This window comes from Vipera berus (genome assembly GCF_964194415.1).
Source record: "Vipera berus genome assembly, chromosome: 10".
In the NCBI taxonomy this organism is placed as follows: Eukaryota; Metazoa; Chordata; class Lepidosauria; order Squamata; family Viperidae; genus Vipera; species Vipera berus.
The window spans coordinates 18,860,443-18,880,821 of NC_138213.1; the positions used below are offsets into that span (position 1 = coordinate 18,860,443).

General features: G+C 44.7%; 1 protein-coding gene across 8 annotated transcripts in view; it reads left to right on the forward strand.

Annotated features, from left to right (window-relative positions):
* Window positions 1-20,379, forward strand: part of CFDP1 (craniofacial development protein 1) — a 32,716-nt gene that overhangs the window by 9,744 nt on the left and 2,593 nt on the right. For 6 of the 8 annotated variants that reach the window (XR_014027528.1, XM_081336101.1, XM_081336102.1 and 3 more), the window contains 2 exons: window positions 5,217-5,318; window positions 19,033-19,191. Coding sequence is in view for 7 of the 8 variants with exons in the window: in XM_081336101.1 (XP_081192227.1) it covers window positions 5,217-5,318; window positions 19,033-19,191 (261 nt within the window). In the remaining variant the exon portion in view is untranslated. Of the gene's footprint in view, window positions 1-5,216; window positions 5,319-18,400; window positions 18,621-19,032; window positions 19,192-20,379 lie in introns of those variants that run through there. The other 2 variants (XM_081336106.1, XM_081336105.1) reach the window with 1 other exon arrangement.

Below are 20,379 nucleotides of genomic sequence, written 5' to 3' on the forward strand. Positions count from 1 at the left end.
CCCATAGGCACCCTTGATGCGAACGATGTAGAGCTGGCCACGCCCACCCAGTAGGCCATACACACTCTGGCCACGCCCACCCAGTAGGCCACGCCCACCCTGGCCATACCCACCCGGCCCCCTAAAGGCAACCGCAGTGCTGATGCGGCCCTCAATGAAATTGAGTTTGACACCCCTGCTTAAAGCATTTCACCAGACTTTAAAACAGCAGAGTTGTGTTAAAAATACACATACAACAGGCAGGTAAAAGTGCCTGTTTGGAGTTTCCTCAACGCCGGTGGTCCCAAAGCTGTTTTTTTCAAAAGGCGACTGAACTTAGTTTTTCCTGGAAGATGTTTCGCTTCTCATCCAAGAAGCTTCTTCAGTTCACTTGAACTGATCACCTCAAATTCTGTTCAGAGAAGATAGTGCCAAAGGTGCTTTTTTTCCCCCCAAAAGGCAACAGGACTTTCTCGGGAGTTTCCTTTAAAAACGTTGTAGAGCATCTTGGATGAGAAGCGAAACATCTTCAAGGAAAAAAAAGTCCAGTTGCCTTTTGAAAAAGCGCCTTTGGGACCACCAGCATTGAGGATGGTTCGGATCCTCCACGGACACTCAAAGCTGGTGGGCTGTCTCAAGTCTCGCGAAGAAGATCTCTGAAATGCCAGAGAGAAATTGGGAGACAACCCCAGTAGTTTTTTCAGAAACCCTGAAAAGTCATTCAGAGCCTGATGGGCTGGTATTCAGAGCAAGGGCTGCATTGTCCTTTGAAGGCCAAGGAAGGAAATGGCAGCATTCAGTTTGGGGAGCTGAAAGTCCTGAAAACTGCCCAAACCTCTAAAAAAATTTTCAGAGCAGCCTCGGTGAAGCAGTCACCACGTGGAGTGGCTGGAAGATCTGGGAGTGAAGAGAGTGTAGGTTTGGGAAGGAAATTGGGCCAAGGCAGAGAAGTGAAGGCTTTGCACAACAGGAAGGCGGAATTGAATTACGGTATGCATTCAGCAGAGTTTCCTAAATAAAAGATCGGGACTGGGGGTAAAGTCATTTTCCTAGAGCAGGCGTGGGGAACGACGGCCCCTTTATGACATGGGGACTTCAACTCCCAGAATTCCTGAGCCAACTGGCTCAGGAATTCTGGGAGTTGAAGTCCTCAAGTCATAAAGGGGCCGTCGTTCCCCACCTCTGTCCTAGAGGGACGCTATGCTTCCTCCCTCGACGGCTTTCAAGGAAGAATGAAAGGAATTTTTGAGGATGCTGAAAACGGAGGGGGGGGAGGCAAACGCCTTACAAGGTCAGGGGAAAAGGAAGAACAGATGGGATTAAAACAACATGAGAAAGATCAATTTACGTAGCTCGTTTATTTAGTCTATTTCGCATGTGGTTATTAAAACTCAAGAATTACTTTTCATACAAATTCCCCGTGATAGTGCGAAGTAGAATTCCAGCAGAATTCCAGCGTTTCAGAAGCCAGGATCTGGTTTGTAACCGGAGAATGATTTATGTTTTTGAGATTAACCATTGCTTTTTTTTTTCCCCTCTTGACCTTTTTTACTGTGTGCTGTCTGTGTCTGCAAATCCGTTCCATGGCGGTTACCCGTTCCTTTGTGAAAAGGAAATGCTAATTTGCTTCTTTGAGCAAAAGCGTTTGATAAGCAACAAAACTTGCTGATGCTTTTTAGTTTCCTGGAGAAAAATTTATTCATTCTGCCTGCCTGCCTTTTTTGGAGTTCCAGCCAGGGGTGGAGATTTGTTCAGTCAGGCCTTTCTGCCTGCTACTTCTGGCAGCTGTTCATCATTTTATAAATTGGGAAAAACTTGTAATGCGTAGAACAGCTTTATAATTTTTTTTTTCGGGTGAGGGGCTGATTACTGGTAGTTGCTGTGCATTTTAATATGCTCAGAGAGCATGTGCTCTCTGAGCAGATTAAAATATAAGAAGTTCCAGCGTATTTCGGCTGCATGGCGTTGAACCATGTTGGATCAAACAAATAAACCAGTCACAGTTATGTTTCCCGCAGCCATCTGGAAGGTCACCAGTGAGCAGGGTGTGTGCTTTGCACAACTTTCCCGGTTGTGTTCTCCAGTGTCTGGATTCAGAGACAAGTCTCTTTCTGATCTGAAGTTGACCTCAGCAGGCATTCACAGTTAGGTCTTTGGTTTATAGGTTGTCCTCAAGTTACGACCACAGTTGAACCCAACGCTTACGTTGCTAAGTGAGTTTTGTCCCCACTTTACGACCTTTCTTGCCACAGTTGTTAAGCGAATCACAGCAATTGTTAATTTAGTAACCCTGTGGTTAAATGAATCTGGCTTCCCCATTGAGTTTGCTTGTCAGAAGGTCGCAAAAGAGGAACACGTGACTCCGGGATACAGCAGCCGTCGCAAATATGAGTCGGCTGCCAAACATCTGAATTTTGATCACGTGACCAGGGGGATGGCTGCAATGGTCGCAAGTGTGAAAAAGCAGTCAGGTGTCACTTTTTCCAGTGCCGTTGTAATTTTGAACGGTCACTAAATGAACTGATGTAAGTTGAGGACTGCCTGTACCACGACTCCCAACCTGAATATGTAGTAAGGCGAAGGAATACCTGTATTTCTTACACACACACACACACACTCACACACACACACACACACACACACACACACACACACAGAAAGACAGACATTTATTTATTTATTTATTAATTTATTAAATTTGTATACCGCCCTTCTCCCGAAGGACTCAGGGCGGTGAACAGGGCAATACATATCAAAAACAAGATACAAAAATTAAAAACGATTAAACAAGATGCCCACGAATAAGTTAAAACACATTAAAAGTAGGTTAAAACACATTAATAAAACCCAACCCCATCCCATCAGGCCAGGCCAGCTTGTTCGAAAAGGTAGGTTTTGACATCAGTTATCCAGGTTGGCAGTCGTTAACGTTTTCTGAATAGCCAGTACCAGAATGCACCTACAGTATTTCTAGGCGATCTTCCTTTTTTTGTTCATTTGTTCAGAATTTCCCATCGTTCAGTTTAACTGGGTGTCCTCGGGCTTCTCTCGGTGAATATCTCTCTTTCACGTCCCCGTTACTTTTTAATCACCTGCAGTCCAAACGCTTTTGACTTTCTTAGCAGGGATTCTCTCTGACTTTCCATGCGTTGGTTCTTTTCCTTTGTGGCATATGTTTGTTTATCCCCTGTTTGATAGAATTTTCAGCCCAGTGAAGGGAACATACAGTACTTTGGGAGGATGTCAGACATTAAGTTGGAATCAGAAAACCAGCTGAAGTTAAAAAGCAGACAGTGTGGATGAGTTTTTTATTTCCTTTCTTTTTTTAAAAAAAACCTTTGGGTTATTATTGATTCCTGGCAACTGCCTGGACACGTCCCTGCAGTTTTCCTGGCAGGATTTTTGGGAGTGGTTTGCCATTGCCTTCTTCCCAGGGTTGAGAGAAAGTGACTGGCCCAAGGTCACCCAGCTGGCTTTGTGTCTCAGGTAGAACTATAACTCACAGTCTCCTGTTTCCAGCCTGATGCTTTAATCGCTAAACCAAACCTGTTCTTAATGTGGAATTAAATCAACAACAACAACTTTATTGATTAGCCCTTGGGCCATATCAAAGTACAAAGTTCCAGCAACAAACTGTCACCAAAACTAGATAAAAGCAATCCGAAATGGAATTTGATAAAATACAATTTAAAATGGAATTAAAATACAATTTAAGTTAGAATAGTAATAAAATACAAATTTAAGATATAAATAAAATATGGTAACATTATATTTCGGAGTCGCCCTTACAATCTACCCCAATCAGTCCCACATATGCAGATCTTAACTGGATCATTTTGTTCAAATACTGTGCTACATTGAATGTTATTTTCAAGTTCTGGCTGGACATAAGGTAAGTTATTTTGATATGGGGATCCCAATGGGTCATTCGTTTGGTATACAGACCAAGATACCTGTCTCTAACCCTCTTATACAAACAACAGTCAAATAGGATGTGAGCCAGGTCCTCTACCTCTGCCGCTCCGCAAATGCAGAGAGGAATTAAATCAGTCCAAAGAAACCTATAGGGAAGGCATTGTTTTTCTCCCCCCCCCCCCAATACGAGGATTGTAAAAACACAAAAAAACCTGCTCTGTGTAATTCATGAATTTCAGGCTGATGTCCGGAGAAACCTGTGTGTCGATAGCCTGAGTGCGCCAGCGAAATACAGAGTTAGGGAAATTTTTAGCAATAGATGCCCTGACTGTCCCAACCCAAGAAGGCTTTGCCTGTCTATATTAGCATCTAGGTTTTGAATTCATTAAATTCATCAGCATTGTCATGATGAATGCGTTTCTACCAATAAAGGAGAAAATTAGTAGCTCGGGGTTGAAATGAGGGGTCCTTGGTGCCCTCTGAGCTTGGTTGTTTTTTTGCAGATGTTTCATGACCCAAACTAGGTAACATCATCAGTGCTAGAAGGGAGTGGGGTGTGGAGTGGGGGGGAGGAAAAGGTCTAGAGCACGGGTGTCAAACTCGATCGCGTCACGTGACGTATCACGACATATTTTGCCTTTGCGGAGCCGGAGTGGGCGTGGCCTGCATGTGACGCATCCGGCCCACAGGCCGCCAGTTTGACACTCCTGCTCTAGAGGGTCCTTGGTGCCCTCTGAGCTTGGTTGTTTTCTGGCAGATGTTTCAGGACACAAACTAGGTAACATCGTCAGTAGCGCGTGTGCCTTGTGCTTGGGACCTTTCAAGAGTTGAGTTGAACTCCGTCTTCCCAGTGTTTCCCAATGAGCCCTGGTGGCTCAGTGGTTAGAACGCACGTTTGCAGGTTGATTCTGCCCACTGCCAGCAGTTCGATCCCGACCGGCTCAAGGTTGACTTAGCCTTTCATCCTTCTGCGGTCGGTAAAATGAAGATCCAGATTGTCGGGGGCAATAGGCTGACTTGGTAAACCGCCTAGAGAAGGCTGTAAGACGCCGTGAAGTGGTACATAAGTCTTAAGTGCTGCTGTTATTGATATTGCTGACGTAAGACTTCAGCTCCTCAACTGGTTGAAGGAGGGTGGTGATCATTCTGCACCTTCTTAGCTGGGGCTTTCTGGAGTCACACAAGCAATGCAGGCGGCCCAGGCCTGACTTCCAGAGACCCTGCGGTCAGAACTCAACATGGGGACTGAACAGGAGGGATGGAAGGAATGGCCTTCTGCTTTAAGGTGCTAATTTCCTTTCTGTCTTTCCTCCCTCTGGCAGGGTCACCAAGGAAGTCGATCCTGCTTCAAAGGAAGCCCAGCAGTTTCTGAAACAGCAGGAGCCGAAGGCGGCAACCCAGACATCGCACCCAACTGTTTCGGGGTAAGATCCTGAGAAACTCTGTTCGTGCAGCGCAGGTCGGGTGATTGCTGGGAGGGGATTGTAACGGCTTCTTTAGAACCAGCGGGAATTGGCTGACTCTCTTGGAGCCTCGTGGATGACACTAACAGGGAAATTCCTTATTTCCCACCCAACCTCGAAAGGAAACGGATGAATGCACTGGAGCAGTCCCCTGTCTTTTGTTTGGCAGGGGAGGGAGAAGTCGCCCTGGTATTGTCAGCCGTCCCAACTTGGTGGTTGTTGTGATTCAGTGTCAGCCTGTGCTCCCAACAGCTGAGTCTGAGGAATCTGAGGAGGAGGAGGGGGGGGTTGGAGAGCCTTCGGTGTCGGAGGGAGGCTCTGATGCACTGCAGGACTCTCAGCCTGACCCCTCCAGTTGTGTTCCTCATGAGGCTCAGCTGTGTGAGGAGGAGGCGTCGGACTCAGAGGAGTCACAGCTGAATCTGTTCAGAGATGCTAGAAGCAGAAGGCAATCTAGCAGAGCAGAGCGGAGAAAATCAATGAGGCAACTCAGTGAGAGGAGGAGAAGGCAGTGAGAAGCCACGCCTTGGGACAGATAATAAAAGGGGAAGGCGTGGGCGGGGCTGGTTGCTGAAGGCAACCGTTCGGAGACATTCAAAGAGAATCCTGGTCCGTTCTTGCTAATCTGTTTGACTCTTGTTTGACTCTTGTTGGATGTTTTGAATCATGTATTTTTGGTTGAAGAAAATATTCTGAAAATATTTGAAACGGAGATGAGCAGCGCCCCCTAGAGTTGGAAACGACTAGCACACATGTGCGGGGGAAACTTTACCTACCTTTACCTTTGCCTTTGAATTCTTGAGTCTGAAACACACCGTTTCAAGCACCAGGCAGGCTGTTTTATTCGATCTTCTGGGTTCAAGGCATCAAAACGATATCAACACGAGCTGAGACCAGCTCTGCGTTTGAAACGCCCATTGCACTCTCAGAAAATATCCCAATAAATTGGGAGGGAGACCCTTAACTCAGGAAGGGGCCAGTCTGCCGGGCCACTCCAGAACACTCTGCTCAAGCCTTGAGAATCAGGACAGCTTTCCGAAGACCGTTTAAAGCAAATTTTAATATTGTGGCCCTGTATTTTCCTGCTTGTACTACCGAGATTCCATCAGGTAGCCTTTGACTCACAACTGTAATTCAGCCCAAAACTATGGCTATAAGTCATGCCTGTCATTAAGAAGGTCACAGCGTGACTGCAACTGATTTTATGTCCTTGTTTATGGCAGTTGTTAAGTCGTTCCATTGTCTGCAGTGGGCATTTCCTGCTGGAAATCAGAAATAAAACAGGTTTCCAGCAAAGAGAAAACAAAACTCTGTGGCCCTAACGTGGGCCAGTTCTGAGGTGCCCAAAATAGGATCACATGACTACGGTAGGAGACATCAGAAGGTCAAATTCGAGCTGTAAACCCCGGGAAACTCTGTTGTAACTTCGAATGGTGGCTAAGCAACCAGTTGTAAGTCGAGGACTACCTTTATTTTATTTTGCTTTGGTCAGCAAATATTTTGGGACAGGTGTTGTAAAAGGGGCAGAATCCTTGATTTCCAAAGCCTCTTATTGGTATCAGAGCTGGGCTTCTGAACCTCGGCCACTACAACTCCCAGAATTCCCCAGCTGGCTGTGGGTTGAACTCCACACTCCTTCAGGTGGCCAAGGTTCAGAAACCCTGGTTCAGAGGCAGGACAGAGACTTTAGCATTTGGTTTTTTTTAAAACCTTCCATGCTAATGAGATTGCAGTTAAGAGAAGAGTTCAGACAGGATCCATCTAATCCTGCTCCGTTTGGATAATCCTGGTTCGATTCATTATTTCAGTTCTTTAACCCACTGAAGCCTGCCTGCCGGATCTGCCTTACATTTGCCTTATCCTTATCCCAAACCGCTGCTTGTGACTTAATGGGAATTGTAGCCATATATTGGCAGGGCGCACATCTGAGCATTTATTGAGAGAGAGAGAGAGAGAGAGAGAGAGAGAGGGAGGAGAGGGAGAGAGAGAGAGAGAGAGAGAGAGAGAGAGAGAGAGAGAGAGAGAGAGAGAGAGAGAGACTGGCTCAAAGTCACCCAGCCGTTTTTCATGAGTAAGGCGGGACCTGAACTCACCGTCTCCTGGCGATTGGCCCAAAGTCACCCAACTGGCTTTCACGCTAAGATGGGATCTGAACTCACCGTTTCCCCACTTTCTATAGTTCAGTAACTTAACGCAGGGGTCTCCAACTCTCGGTCCGCAGCCCGGTACTGGGCCACGGCCCATTGGGAACCAAGCTGTGCAAGTGGCGGGTGAGTGTGCGAGTGCCCAAAGCTCCATTTGTGCAAGCGGCGGGTGTATGTGCACAACCATCCCCTCTTCCCCTGCCGGTTTACAGAGCTGGAAAGGGTGGGGATCGCTGCCTTAAGCAACCATGGTTTTCAAATGTCCTTGTGCACCTTAATCAGTTGCAACCTTCTGAATTTGCAAATAATGTAGGCAGAGTTAGCTGATGTAATCTGAGGCTGGGTTCATACAGCATGCTAAATACTAGGGTTTTTCACTTTCTGTTCACTTGTATTCAATTCCCAGATACTGCTGGGACAAGTCCCTGCAGTTTTCATGCCAAGGTTTTTCAGAATTTGTTTGCCATTGCTTCCTTCCTAGGGCCGAGAGAGAGTGACTGTTAGGCTTTGTGCCTAACACAAGTGTAGAACTCACAGTTTCCCAATTTCTAGCCATGACACCAAACTAGCTGTCAAATACTAGTTCATAAAACATAATTGCTACGTTCATAGGACCTGATGCAGCTAAAAAGCAAACTTACATACTCTAGCATGTTTTCCACAGTATAGTAAGTGAGTGCCTGGCTTCCCACAACTGGCCAAATCTTGTATTGGAGTAGTCTTATCAGGTTGTGGGAATCCAGCCCAAGAGTTTTTGGAAATCCCGTTTGCACATGGAGCGCAGAGAGTATGCACTGAGTAAATTCCTGTCCCGGCACCAGCCACCAGAGGGCGCAAGACCTCTCCTGGTCCTCTGAGCCTTTTAAGGCAGCTATTGTCCAGGTGAAGTCACAAGCCCTGCCTTGCAAATCTCTTTTGTCAAGCTAGAGTGGAGTTCTGTGCCTCGGTGTGTCCATCACCTGCACAATTTTCCAAAGCACCAGAAGACAAACGGTGGATGGAAACTAACCAAGGAGAGAAGCAACCTGGAATTAAGGAGAAACTTCCTAACAGTGAGGACAGTTAATCAGTGGAAAGGCTTGCCGTCAGAAGTTGTGGGTGATTCATAACTGGAGGTTTTTAAGAGACTGGACAGTCACTTATCTGAAATGGTATAGGATCTCCTGCTTGAGCAGGGGGTTGGAATGGAAGAGACTTTTAGGCATCAGGGACCAGTTCCGTGGAGAAAAAGTTTTTCCGTGGATCCGAGAGTGCATGGTTTTGTGTGCTGCCTGCATCCCACGGATGGGGCTTTGCTTGTTCGTGTGGACCACTTGCTGGCATGCCACGGACCGGGACCGGTCTACAGACCGGGGGTTGGGGACCCCTGGACTAGAAGACCTTCCAGCTCTGTTCTGAACTGAATTGAATTGGGTATATCTGGTGAAAAGGAAGGACCGGGGTGACATGGTAGCACTGCTCCAATATTTGACAAGCTGCCCCAAAGAAAAGGGAGTCAAGCTGTTCTCCAAAGCACCAGAAGGCAGGACAAGAAGCAACAGATGTAGACTGACCAAGGAGAGAAGCGACCTGGAATCAAGGAGAGACTTCCGAAGAGCTAGAACAATCAACCAGTGAAAGGGATTGCCTTCAGAAGATGTGGCTGCTCCATCTGTGGAGATTTTTAAGAAAAGGCTGGACAGCCATTTGTCTGAAATGGTATTGGATCTCCTGCTTGAGCAGGGGGTTGGACTGGAAGACTGCCAAGGTTCCTTTCATCTCCATCTGATGGATGGATGGATGGATGGATGGATGGATGGATGGATGGATTGACTCAGTATTTCTTAAAGTATGGCCCACAGATCCCTGGTGTTCCGCCAAAATCCGCTCTGGGCTTTGCAAAATCAAAATGATTTGTCAGATATTCAAGATATTTGGAAAGATTTAAAAGGAATGCTGTTCTTCTTGTGACAAGATTTTTATTTGTTTTTTTTTTTTAAAAAAGTAGGATTTTTTCACCAAGGATATTTATGTTAATATCTGGGTTTAATATTGTTGTTGTTACATGTTTCAATAAATATTCTACAAATGCATTCCTGCTGGTTGGACTAGAAGACCTCCAAGGTCCCTTCCAGCTCGATTCTGATTCTAATGAAGTGGATTAAATTGAATAGGTTACTCCAGATGTTGGGTCCATTTGCTGGGAGATGCGACACTTTGTTTAGTCTGGTAGCTCAGCTGGCGAGAGAGTCTCTTTGCTGAGCAAAAACCCCAAGGCAGAGCCACGAAGTCTGCACCCCGGAGTCCAGTTGCAGGATTTCTGAGACAGTCTTGTTCTTAGCTCGCTTCATTTTTGAGGAATCATTCTTGGAACGGGTGTTTTTTTGGCTGCCCCGGCTGGTGGCCACCTGTGGAATTCATTTCCTGTGGGTTTAGTAAACCGTGGCTCCTCCTGTACCCTGCTGGGGGTACCCACCGTGTTTCTGCTGGGTTAGATTTACTCTTGTCCACCTGGCATTTCATGGATTTAGAGCAGGGATATCCAACTTTGGCAGCTTTCACACCTGTGGACTGCAACTCCCAGAATTCTGGGAGTTGAAGTCCACAAGTCTTAAAGCCGGCAAGGTTGGACACCCCCAATTTAGTGTGTTCGGCTTCGTCTTGCAACTCCTTTTTTTTCATTGAAAAGTTTTACAGTACATTTTTTTAAAAGACAAAACCCCTCCCCCAACTCTTCCCTCCCTTCCCCCTCCCCCCTCCCCGACTTCCCAGAGCTAAATACAGGGTATCAAAATACAAACAATCATAATCTACCATATGCAAACAACAATAAAATATTAAGTTCTATCGCACTTTAACTCTTATTAAAATAACTACAAGTAATTTATATATCACATCAATACTTATTCAAATGCTAGGTGAAACTTTTTAGTCCCATATTTATTCTGGATGTAATCAATCCATCTTCTCCACTCCACAATATATCTCTGTTGCGACTGGTCTTTCAAGTACGCCGAAATCTTTGCCATTTCCGCCAGATTGGAGACTTTTAAAGTCCATTCTTCTATAGTCGGCAGTTCTTCTTCCAATATTGCGCTACTAAAAGTCTCGCTGCCGTAATTAAATTCAACATCAACTTAGTGTCCACAACAGTAGTATCTGTAATAATGCCCAGTAAAAACAATTGTGGACAAAACTTTATCCTTTTCTTGAATATTTTTTGCATATTCCACCAAATTTTAACGTCTTGCAACTCCTTGACTCCTTTCCAAACCTGGGCAAGGAGTGGAAATTCGCCAGGGAAGGCTGACTCGTTCAAGCAGTAGCAGCAGAGGAGGAAGAGGGAAAACGTGCCGAGCATCTGTCCTTCATTAAACTGCTCCAAGACTTTGTGGAAACCTGGAGCTCAGCTGCAAAGCACAGATTTGCCGTCACCAGCCAAAAGGGGAGTCTGAAGCCGCGCCGGACGATGCGCCTGGGAACCAAATCCAGCTCCTGGATTTTTCTGGAAGGCGTGATGCTAGACCCCAAGGAGAAGCCCCAGAGCAGGTGGTTTGAGACCCTGTGGCTTTGAGCAGCTCTGAAAGGTAGAGCCGGCGCTGGGTTCAGCCGGTGCCCTGGTAAGAAGGAATGCAGGTAGTCCTCGGTTTAGAACCATTTGTTTAGTGACTGTTCACAGTTACAACGGCAGAGAAAAACCTGATGGTGGCTGGTCTTCATACATATGACCGTTGCTGCAGCGGTCTTGTGATCAAAAGTCGGGTGCTTGGCCACCGGCACGACAATTGTACTGTCATGTGATCATTCGGAACCTTCAACAAGCCAAGTTGAGGGAGGAAGGCAGACTGCATGAATCACTTAACAACTGCAGTGATTTGCTTAAGCGCGGTGGGAGAAAAGGTCATAAAATGGGGCTGAACTCACTTAACTGGCTTTGTAGACTGGCGGAGGGTGGGGGGAGGGAGAGGGTTAGGGTGGGCTAGGACGCACGTGCATGCAGCTCCATTTGCCCGAGCGGCGGGCACACACGGTCGCTGTTTGCACAAATGGAGCTTCGCCCACTGCTCCCGCAGGTGGCGCTGAGTGCATGAGTGCGCCCACCCGCTGCTTCCACGGCCCAGTTCCGAAGGGATCGTGCCCCAGTAGTGAGCCACGGCCCAGGGGTTGGGGACCCTGCATTTAACAACTGCCTTGCTTAGCAAATTTGGGGCTCAATTTTAGTCGTAAGTCGAGGACTGCCTGCAACCCAATGCTGTGTAATGGAAGTGGGGATAAAACGGGTCCTCATCCAACTGTCAGTTCTTTGAGAGCAAACCAGATGTTGAGTGCTAAATTCCTCACTGGGGGCGTGAAGGTCCAGTGAGTCTGGCAGTCTGGGATGAGATCCTGGGAAAGGTCGCTGGGATGTCCTTCACCGCTGCGTCTAGGGTGGCCCCTGGATTCCTCATCCAAACAAGAACCATTTCCCATCTGGAAGAGGAGGGTCAAAAGCCTCTGTCTTCGTTCTTGTTGTGAATGAAGACTGCAGATGCGGTGTCAAACGTCCCAACTTGGTCAGAGCCATGGTTAGGGAAAGAAGAATAGAATGGAATGGAATAGAATATGGAATATGGAATGGAAGAATAGAATAGAGAATAGAATAGAGAATAGAATAGACTAGAATAGAATAGAATAGAAGAGAAGAGAAGAGAAGAGAATAGAATAGAGAATAAAATAGAGAATAGAAGAGAACAGAAGAGAAGAGAACAGAAGAGAAGAGAATAGAGAAGAGAAGAGAATAGAATAGAAGAAAAACTTTATTGTCACTTTAAATGTGCATTACTACATTAAAATGAGATTTCGTTGCATACAGCTCTCAAAGGGTAACCATCTCTAATATACATTGCATAAACGTGACAAAAAATACATAAAATAAGTTATGCGTATGCACACACACACACACACACACACACACACACACACACACACGTGTCCCAGAGAAACAACACAGTCTAGTTCAGATGGGAAAACTCACTCTTGTGAGTTTACTAGACGGATGGCATGGGGAACAAAGCTGTTAACAGAATCCGGTAGTCCTGCTAGAAATACAGAAGAAGAAGCAAAGCTGGGCAGAGGAGAGGCGATGCTGGATCTGGGATTTTCGTGCCCAATCCATGTGAACATCCCCTCGTTCCCCTCTGGTTATCAGTGAGTGTCCAGTTAGGAGCTAACAAATTGTTTGGGTGACTGACGGTCCCTGGCTTCGTGGGGTGGATGGTTTTGCATTCCAGAGTGTAACCTTGGAAGGGCCAGTCGGCTCTCACACGGCCGCAAGCAGGATGCACAGATTTGTTTCCTCTCATGCTAACACACACGCACACACACACACCCTCCCCTGCAAGCATGGCAGGATAGCAGTCCTGACAAGCAGCTTCAGCCTGGAGAAAGCGCTGCATGCTAGCCTCAGCTGATGCATACTGGGTTTTTTTTCCATTACTGGATTCCGCAAGGAATTTCTCCTGGAGGGAGCATCGCTTCTCAAGGCACCACTCAGCTCTAGGTTGCGTCTCCCGTTTTTCACAGCAGGAGAAAATCTGGGAGTTCAAATCTGAGGATGCCAAGCAAGCTTTGGGTGGCACGTCTCTGCAGGAGTGTAGGGGTGGTGCTGGGTTAGGGTTGCAGTAGCGCAGAGGTGGGCCACTGCGGCCCCTTTACAACCTGTGGGCTTCAACTCCCAGAATCTGTTCTGCCACCTTTCCTTTGAGGCAGAATTTAGGCAGAAAGAGAAATTATAACCCGAAACAGAAGCTCTTCTGCTTGCAGGTTTGTACTGCGGTCGGTTTTGTCACGGTATCGCTTGACGCTCCGTGATAAGTCTCATCAAAGCACTTTGTGTTCGTTATACCAAAGCGGACCGTTGATCCTGGGAGCTTGTTTTCGTGGCTGGCGTGACACATCCTGTTAAAGCATCTTGTAGTTGGTTATTGTGGCATGAACTCCTCCATTTGTGGCTTCTGTGACAAGCCATGGTTAACGCAAGGTGGCTTAATGTGGTTTGCCAGCAGCATTTCTTCCGAATTTCAGACCGTGGTCGTGGGAGTTTCTTAACCCAGAGATTTGGCTAAGAGATGCGGATGCTCTTCCCCAGCAATCTCATTAAAGTCACCATAAATATTTCTCTACAGAGGAGCCGGCAAGAAGCGGTGGAGAGGGCCTGCTTTGTCCCAACAGCAATTTCAAGGTTTCAGTCTGCGGTTTCTGGGCTTGCACAATTCGCTCCTTTTCTGACCGCTCAGCTGAATTGTCACTTTTGTTCTGCTTTATGGCAAAGGTGAAGCAGCTGCTCCTTTCAAACTGGCCCAACGGCGTTTAAAAGAGGTTGTTTAGCATGTCGCGACTCTTCACCTCCCTGTAAAATTCAGACTGTGTGTGTAATACCGATAGTCCTCGACTTGCGACTGCTATTGAGCCCAAAATTTCTCTTGTTCAGTGAGACACTTGTTAAGTAGGTTTTGCCCCGTTTTATGACCTTACCTGCCGCGGTTGTTAAGTGAATCACTGCAGTTTGTTAAGTTAGTCACAGGGTTGTTAAGTGAAACCGGCTCCCCCATTGACTTTGCTTGTCAGAAGGTCGCAAAAGGAGATTACGTGACCCCCCCTGGGACACGGCAACGGTCGTAAATATGAATCAGTTGGATCGTGTGACCGTGGGGATGCTGCAACGGACATAACTGTGAAAAACGGTTGCAAGTCACTTTTTTCAGTGCCGTAGTAGCTTTGAACAGTCACTAAATGAACTGTTGCAAGTTGAGGACTGCCTGTATAGAAAGAGGAGGAGCTGTCCGTATTGCTGAGTTTAGGACTATAGTTCTATGCACAGTTTTTGGGAAAAGCCCCTGCTGAAGTCAGAATCGAGTTGAAAGGGACCTTGGAGGTCTTCTAGTCCAGCCCCCCGCTCAAGCAGGAGAACCTATACCATTTCAGACAAGTAATTGTCCGGTCTCTTCTTAAAAACCTCCAGGCATGGAGCAGCCACAACTTCCACTGGTTGATTGTGCTCACTGTCAGGAAGTTTCTCTTTATAATTCCAGGTTGCTTCTCTCCTTGATTAGTTTCCATCCCTTGTTTCTTGTCCTGCCTTCTGGTGCTTTGGAGAACAGGTTGACCCCCTCCTCTTCTTTGTGGCAGCCCCTCAGATACTGCTATCCTTCCCCCCCCCCCAGTCCTTCTTTTCTCGAGCTTAGCCAAATCCAAATCTTGCAACCGTTCTTCATATGTTTTAGTCTCCAGGCCTTTCCTCCATGCAGGTGAGTTCAGAATAAACAGGTATCTCCTTGCCAGTGGTAGAGGGATGGGGGAAGGGGGAGGCAGTAAAAGGACTTTAAAAATCAAAAGCGGGGGGGGGGGAATGGAGGGCTTGGCAAGTGAAAGGACCCAGCAGCCAGGCTGGCAACCGGAATCTCTGAAACTCAACGTGATGCATCTGATCCTCCTCCTTGCAGATTAGATCAGCCCTTCGTGAACTGCCTCCTCCAGACGCAGAGGCAATGAAACCACATCATAATGGGATACAAAATCTGACTATCCAATGGGGCAGCAGGATGGAGGAAGCTGGTTTTTCAGGCATAAAAAAAAGAAAAAGAAAATTGCAGGTGTTCCTCGGTTTACGACCGATCCCTTAGCGACCGAAGTTACAACTGATCTGAAAGAAGGGACTTAAGGCCCAGATTTGAAGTTCTGACAGTCGGGCTCCCTCCGCCATCACATGACCAAATTTGGCAACACAGTTGCATTTACAGCTGTTTGCAGTGTCCTACGATCACAGGATTGTGTTTTACGACGTTTTGCCCAAAACCAGCATTTCCTGATTTTCAGCAAAGGTGTGGCCATAGGAAACTATTGCTTTACTTAACGACTGCCACAAACAAGGTTGTAAAATCAAGTTGGTCATGTGATCGACCTGTTTTACAACCTTTATGATACAACTGTAATGGGGCATAATAGAAATTGGAATGGAATAGAATGGAATGGAGTAGAGTAGAGTAGAGTGGAGTGGAGCGGAACGGAACGGAACGGAACAGAACAGAACAGAACAGAACAGAACAGAATAGAATAGAATAGAATAGAATAGAATAGAATAGAATAGAATAGAATAGAATAGAATAAAAATATGGAATGGAATATAATATGAATGGAATGGAATACAGATAGGAATAGAATAGAATAGAATAGAAGAATAGAATAGAATAGAATAGAATAGAATAGAATAGAATAGAATAGAATAGAATAGAATAGAATAGAATAGAATAGAATAGAATAGAATAGAATAGAATAGAATAGAATAGAATAGAATAGAATAAAAAAATATGGAATGGAATATAATATGAATGGAATAGAATGCAGATAGAAATAGAATAGAAGAATAGAATAGAATAGAATAGAATCTGGAGAATTGAATAGAATAGAATCTGGAGAATAGAATAGAATAGAATAGAATAGAATCTGGAGAATAGAATAGAATAGAATAGAATAGAATAGAATAGAATAGAATAGAATAGGAAAATATGGAATGGAATATAATATGAATGGAATGGAATGCAATTAGAATAGAAGAATAGAATAGAATAGAATAGAATAGAATAGAATAGAATAGAATAGAATAGAATAGAATAGAATAGAATAGAGTAGAATCTGGAGAATAGAATAGAATAGAATAGGAAAATATGGAATGGAATATAATATGAATGGAATGGAATGCAGATAGAAATAGAATAGAAGAATAGAATAGAATAGAATAGAATAGAATAGGAAAATATGGAATGGAATATAATATGAATGGAATGGAATGCAGATAGAAATAGAATAGAAGAATAGAATAGAATAGAAGAATAGAATAGAATAGAATAGAATCTGGAGAATAGAATAGAATAGAATAAGAAAATATGGAATGGAATATAATATGAATGGAATGGAATGCAGATAGAAATAGAATAGAATAGAATAGAATAGAATAGAATAGAATAGAATAGAATAGAATAGAATAGAATAGAATAAGAAAATATGGAATGGAATATAATATGAATGGAATGGAATGCAGATAGAAATAGTAGAATAGAATAGAATAGAATAAGAAAATATGGAATGGAATATAATATGAATGGAATGGAATGCAGATAGAAATAGAATAGAAGACTAGAATAGAATAGAATAGAATAGAATCTGGAGAATAGAAGAGAATAGAATAGAATAGAATCTGGAGAATAGAAGAGAATAGAAGAGAATAAGAAAATATGGAATGGAATAAAATATGAATGGAATGGAATGCAGATAGAAATAGAAGAATAGAATAGAATAGAATAGAATAGAATAGAATAGAATAGAAAATATGGAATGGAATATAATATGAATGGAATGGAATGCAGATAGAAATAGAATAGAAGAATAGAATAGAATCTGGAGAATAGAATAGAATAGAATAGAATAGAATAGAATAGAATAGAATAAGAAAATATGGAATGGAATATAATATGAATGGAATGGAATGCAGATAGAAATAGAAGAATAGAATAGAATAGATTAGAATAGAATAGAATAGAATAGAATAGAATAGAATAGAATAAGAAAATATGGAATGGAATATAATATGAATGGAATGGAATGCAGATAGAAATAGAATAGAAGAATAGAATAGAATCTGGAGAATAGAATAGAATAGAATAGAATAGAATAGAATAGAATAAGAAAATATGGAATGGAATATAATATGAATGGAATGGAATGCAGATAGAAATAGAAGAATAGAATAGAATAGAATAGAATAAGAAAATATGGAATGGAATATAATATGAATGGAATGGAATGCAGATAGAAATAGAAGAATAGAATAGAATAGAATAGAATAGAATAGAATAGAATAGAATAGAATAGAATAGAATAAGAAAATATGGAATGGAATATAATATGAATGGAATGGAATGCAGATAGAAATAGAATAGAAGAATAGGATAGGATAGGATAAGGAATGGAAGAATAGAATAAGAATAGAATAGAATAGCTTTATTGTCATTGTGTAACTCACAAATTAAGTGCTGTCCACGGTGCTGTCCATGTATAGGTTGTAGGTCAAGGCCTCTCTGTAGTGGAGTGGAAAAGTGTTGTTTTGGCACTGGGAGGAAGAGAGGAAATAAAGGTTGGTCAACGTTTAGCCAGTCTGCTCATCTGAATGCAGACCTCCTTCCTTTCAACTTTGCCTCTGGCTCACGAGCAGCTGCGGGGTGGGGAAAGAGTGACTGAACCGTGGAACTAAGCTTGGACAAGTCTCTTTCTTTCCCGGAGTGATTCTTTAAAATAGCCTGAACTTTGGGGATGTGCTTTCTTACCGGCTTTCCCTCTTGTTTCATCTGCTTAAGAATGCTGTTTCATCTGCTTAAGAATGCCAGTCATTTCCTTTCCAGATTTTCGGAATGGCCCCAGGTCAGTAGGAAGGAAGCTCTCCCAGGAATGCAAAATAAACTACTGTACAGATCTAAGCCTCTGCTGATGCATGACGCCTCTTTGCGGGGCACAGATTTGGGGATGGGTCTGCAGTGGGCCCTGTACGAACGTGCGGTGCTTTCTGTCTGCCCTCAGGGCTACACGGTTCTCACTTAGGGGATGGGATTTCTCGCTAGCGGGGAGCTAAGCCGATGGCTCCTCCGTGGTTGCACTTCCTTGCCCCAGTTGTGCTGAAGAACGGGTGACAGTGCTATTTGGCAAGCAGCGGGGAGCCTGTTTTGCCGCAGGAGCCCACAGAAAAGGTATGCTAGGTTTGTTTATCCTGCATTTCAAGTGCCTTGCATTTTATATTAAGCCCCGTCCGGTGGGATTAGGAATCCACTTGATTGAACGCAATTTGATACTGCAGTTTGGGTCGCTTAAAATCTTGTTGCTGTTTTACACCAGATGCCGGAAAGCAACAACAACAAAAAAGAGGATACCCTGGATGGGGAGGTAGACTTTTGACATTGAAGAGTGATAGAAAGTTAGACTAACAAAGTTGGAAGGGTCCTTGAAGGTCATCTAGTCAACCCTTGCTCAAGCAGGAGACCCTGTACCATTTCATACAAGTGGCTGTCGAATCTCTTTAAAAGTTTCAGCAATGGAGCACCACAGCTCACAACTTCTGAAGGCAAGCCATTCCACCTGTTAATTGTTCTCACTGTCAGGAAGTTTCTCCTTAGTTCTAGGTTGCTTCTCTCCTTGATTAGCTTCCATCCGTTGCTTCTTGTCCTGCCTTCGGGTGCTTTGGAGAATAGCTTGACTCCCTCTTCTTTGGGGCAGCCCCTGAGATATTGGAACACTGCTATCACGTCACCCCTCGCCCTTCTCTTCCTTAAACTAGACCTGCCCAATTCCTGCCGTTCTTCATATGTTTTAGCCTCCAGTCCCCAGATCATCTTTGTTGCTCTTCTCTGCACTCTTTTCTAGAGTCTGAACATCTTTTTTACATCACGGTGACCAAAACTGCATGCAGTTGGAGAGATGGGCCTGCCCGTCACCTCAAAGTTGTCTTATCTTCTGCTTTACCTTTGCAGAGTGAAGCGGCCTAGCAGTATGAACAGCCTTCTAGGGAAGATGTTTGCCAAAAAGCAGAAAATGAGCACGCTGGAGAAGTCCAAGCTGGACTGGGAGAACTTCAAAGAAGAAGAAGGCATCGGCGATGAGCTGGCCATCCACAACCGAGGGAAAGATGGGTAAAACGTTCTGTTCCCTTGGCAACTGCTTGATGAGTGACACTTGTTGCTTTTGCTCCCAGAAGCAGCAGCATTCTTTCCCTAGGGTTTTGGGTTTTTTTAATATTTGTGAGCTTCCTCAAGAACCTTGATGCTCCACACACTGTTCCCACCCATTCCTCAGGTTCCTGGGGCCAAGATGCAGGCATACCCCTTGGGTTTGGCTTTAGCAGGCAGAATTTGGGACTATGATAAATCGGGGCTTTGTTAACCCTTTGCTTGACTTGATGCAACTTGTAGGTGAAAAAACAAACACAAAACCCTACACAATCGTTTGGCCATTCTGGGTGAACCAGGCCTGGCCTTGTTGTGGCCGGACATGGATGTTCCAGAAGGACAAAAAAGGAACACGAATCCCACACCTTATTGTGGTGGCATGTACAGTAATGTTCTTGTCAGGTAGAAGAAATCAGGAACCAAAGCTGTCTAAAAGAATATAAGTTTATTCCATGCTGGATTCCTACAAGGATCCAAATCACTACCGTGTTTTCCTGAAAATAAGACCCAGTCTTACATTTTTTTATTTTATTTTATTTTTTGCCTCCAAAACAGACACCAGGTCTTATTTTCAGGGTGTGTGTGTGTGTCTTTTCCACTCACCTCCGACACTGACAGCCGCACCCAGCTGGCCCATTTCTTCTGTGGCCGAAGGAGCAGCTTAATTCTGCAGCTGTGAATGGAGCTCCGGCCTGCATTTCGCACTAGAGGTCTTTCCGGAAGGCCACTGCAGCTGAGAACCGAGCTACAGATTGAATCCATAAGTCGGTTCTCGGCTGCAGAGACCTTTCCGGGAAGGCCTCTGATGGTGAAATGCAGGCTGGGGGATGCCGCAGAAGACGTGGGCCAGCAAGGAGAGGCCTGGCTGCAAGGTACGTGAGTGGGAGGTGCAGGGGCAGCTCCACACACCTCACCCTTGCCCTAGCATGATTTTCAGTTGTGTGCCTTGCCCCAAAACTAAGGCTTATTTTTGGGGTAGGGCTTATATTAGCCCCCCCCCTAAATCAAAGCTAGGGCTTATCTTCAGGGTAGGTTTTACTTGCAGGGACGCATGGTAACATTCAAAGCATATTGGTGGTAGATAAGAATCAACGGAATTCAAGGAGGGCTGGACTTAGATCAGGGGTGTCAAACTCAATTTCATTGAGGGCC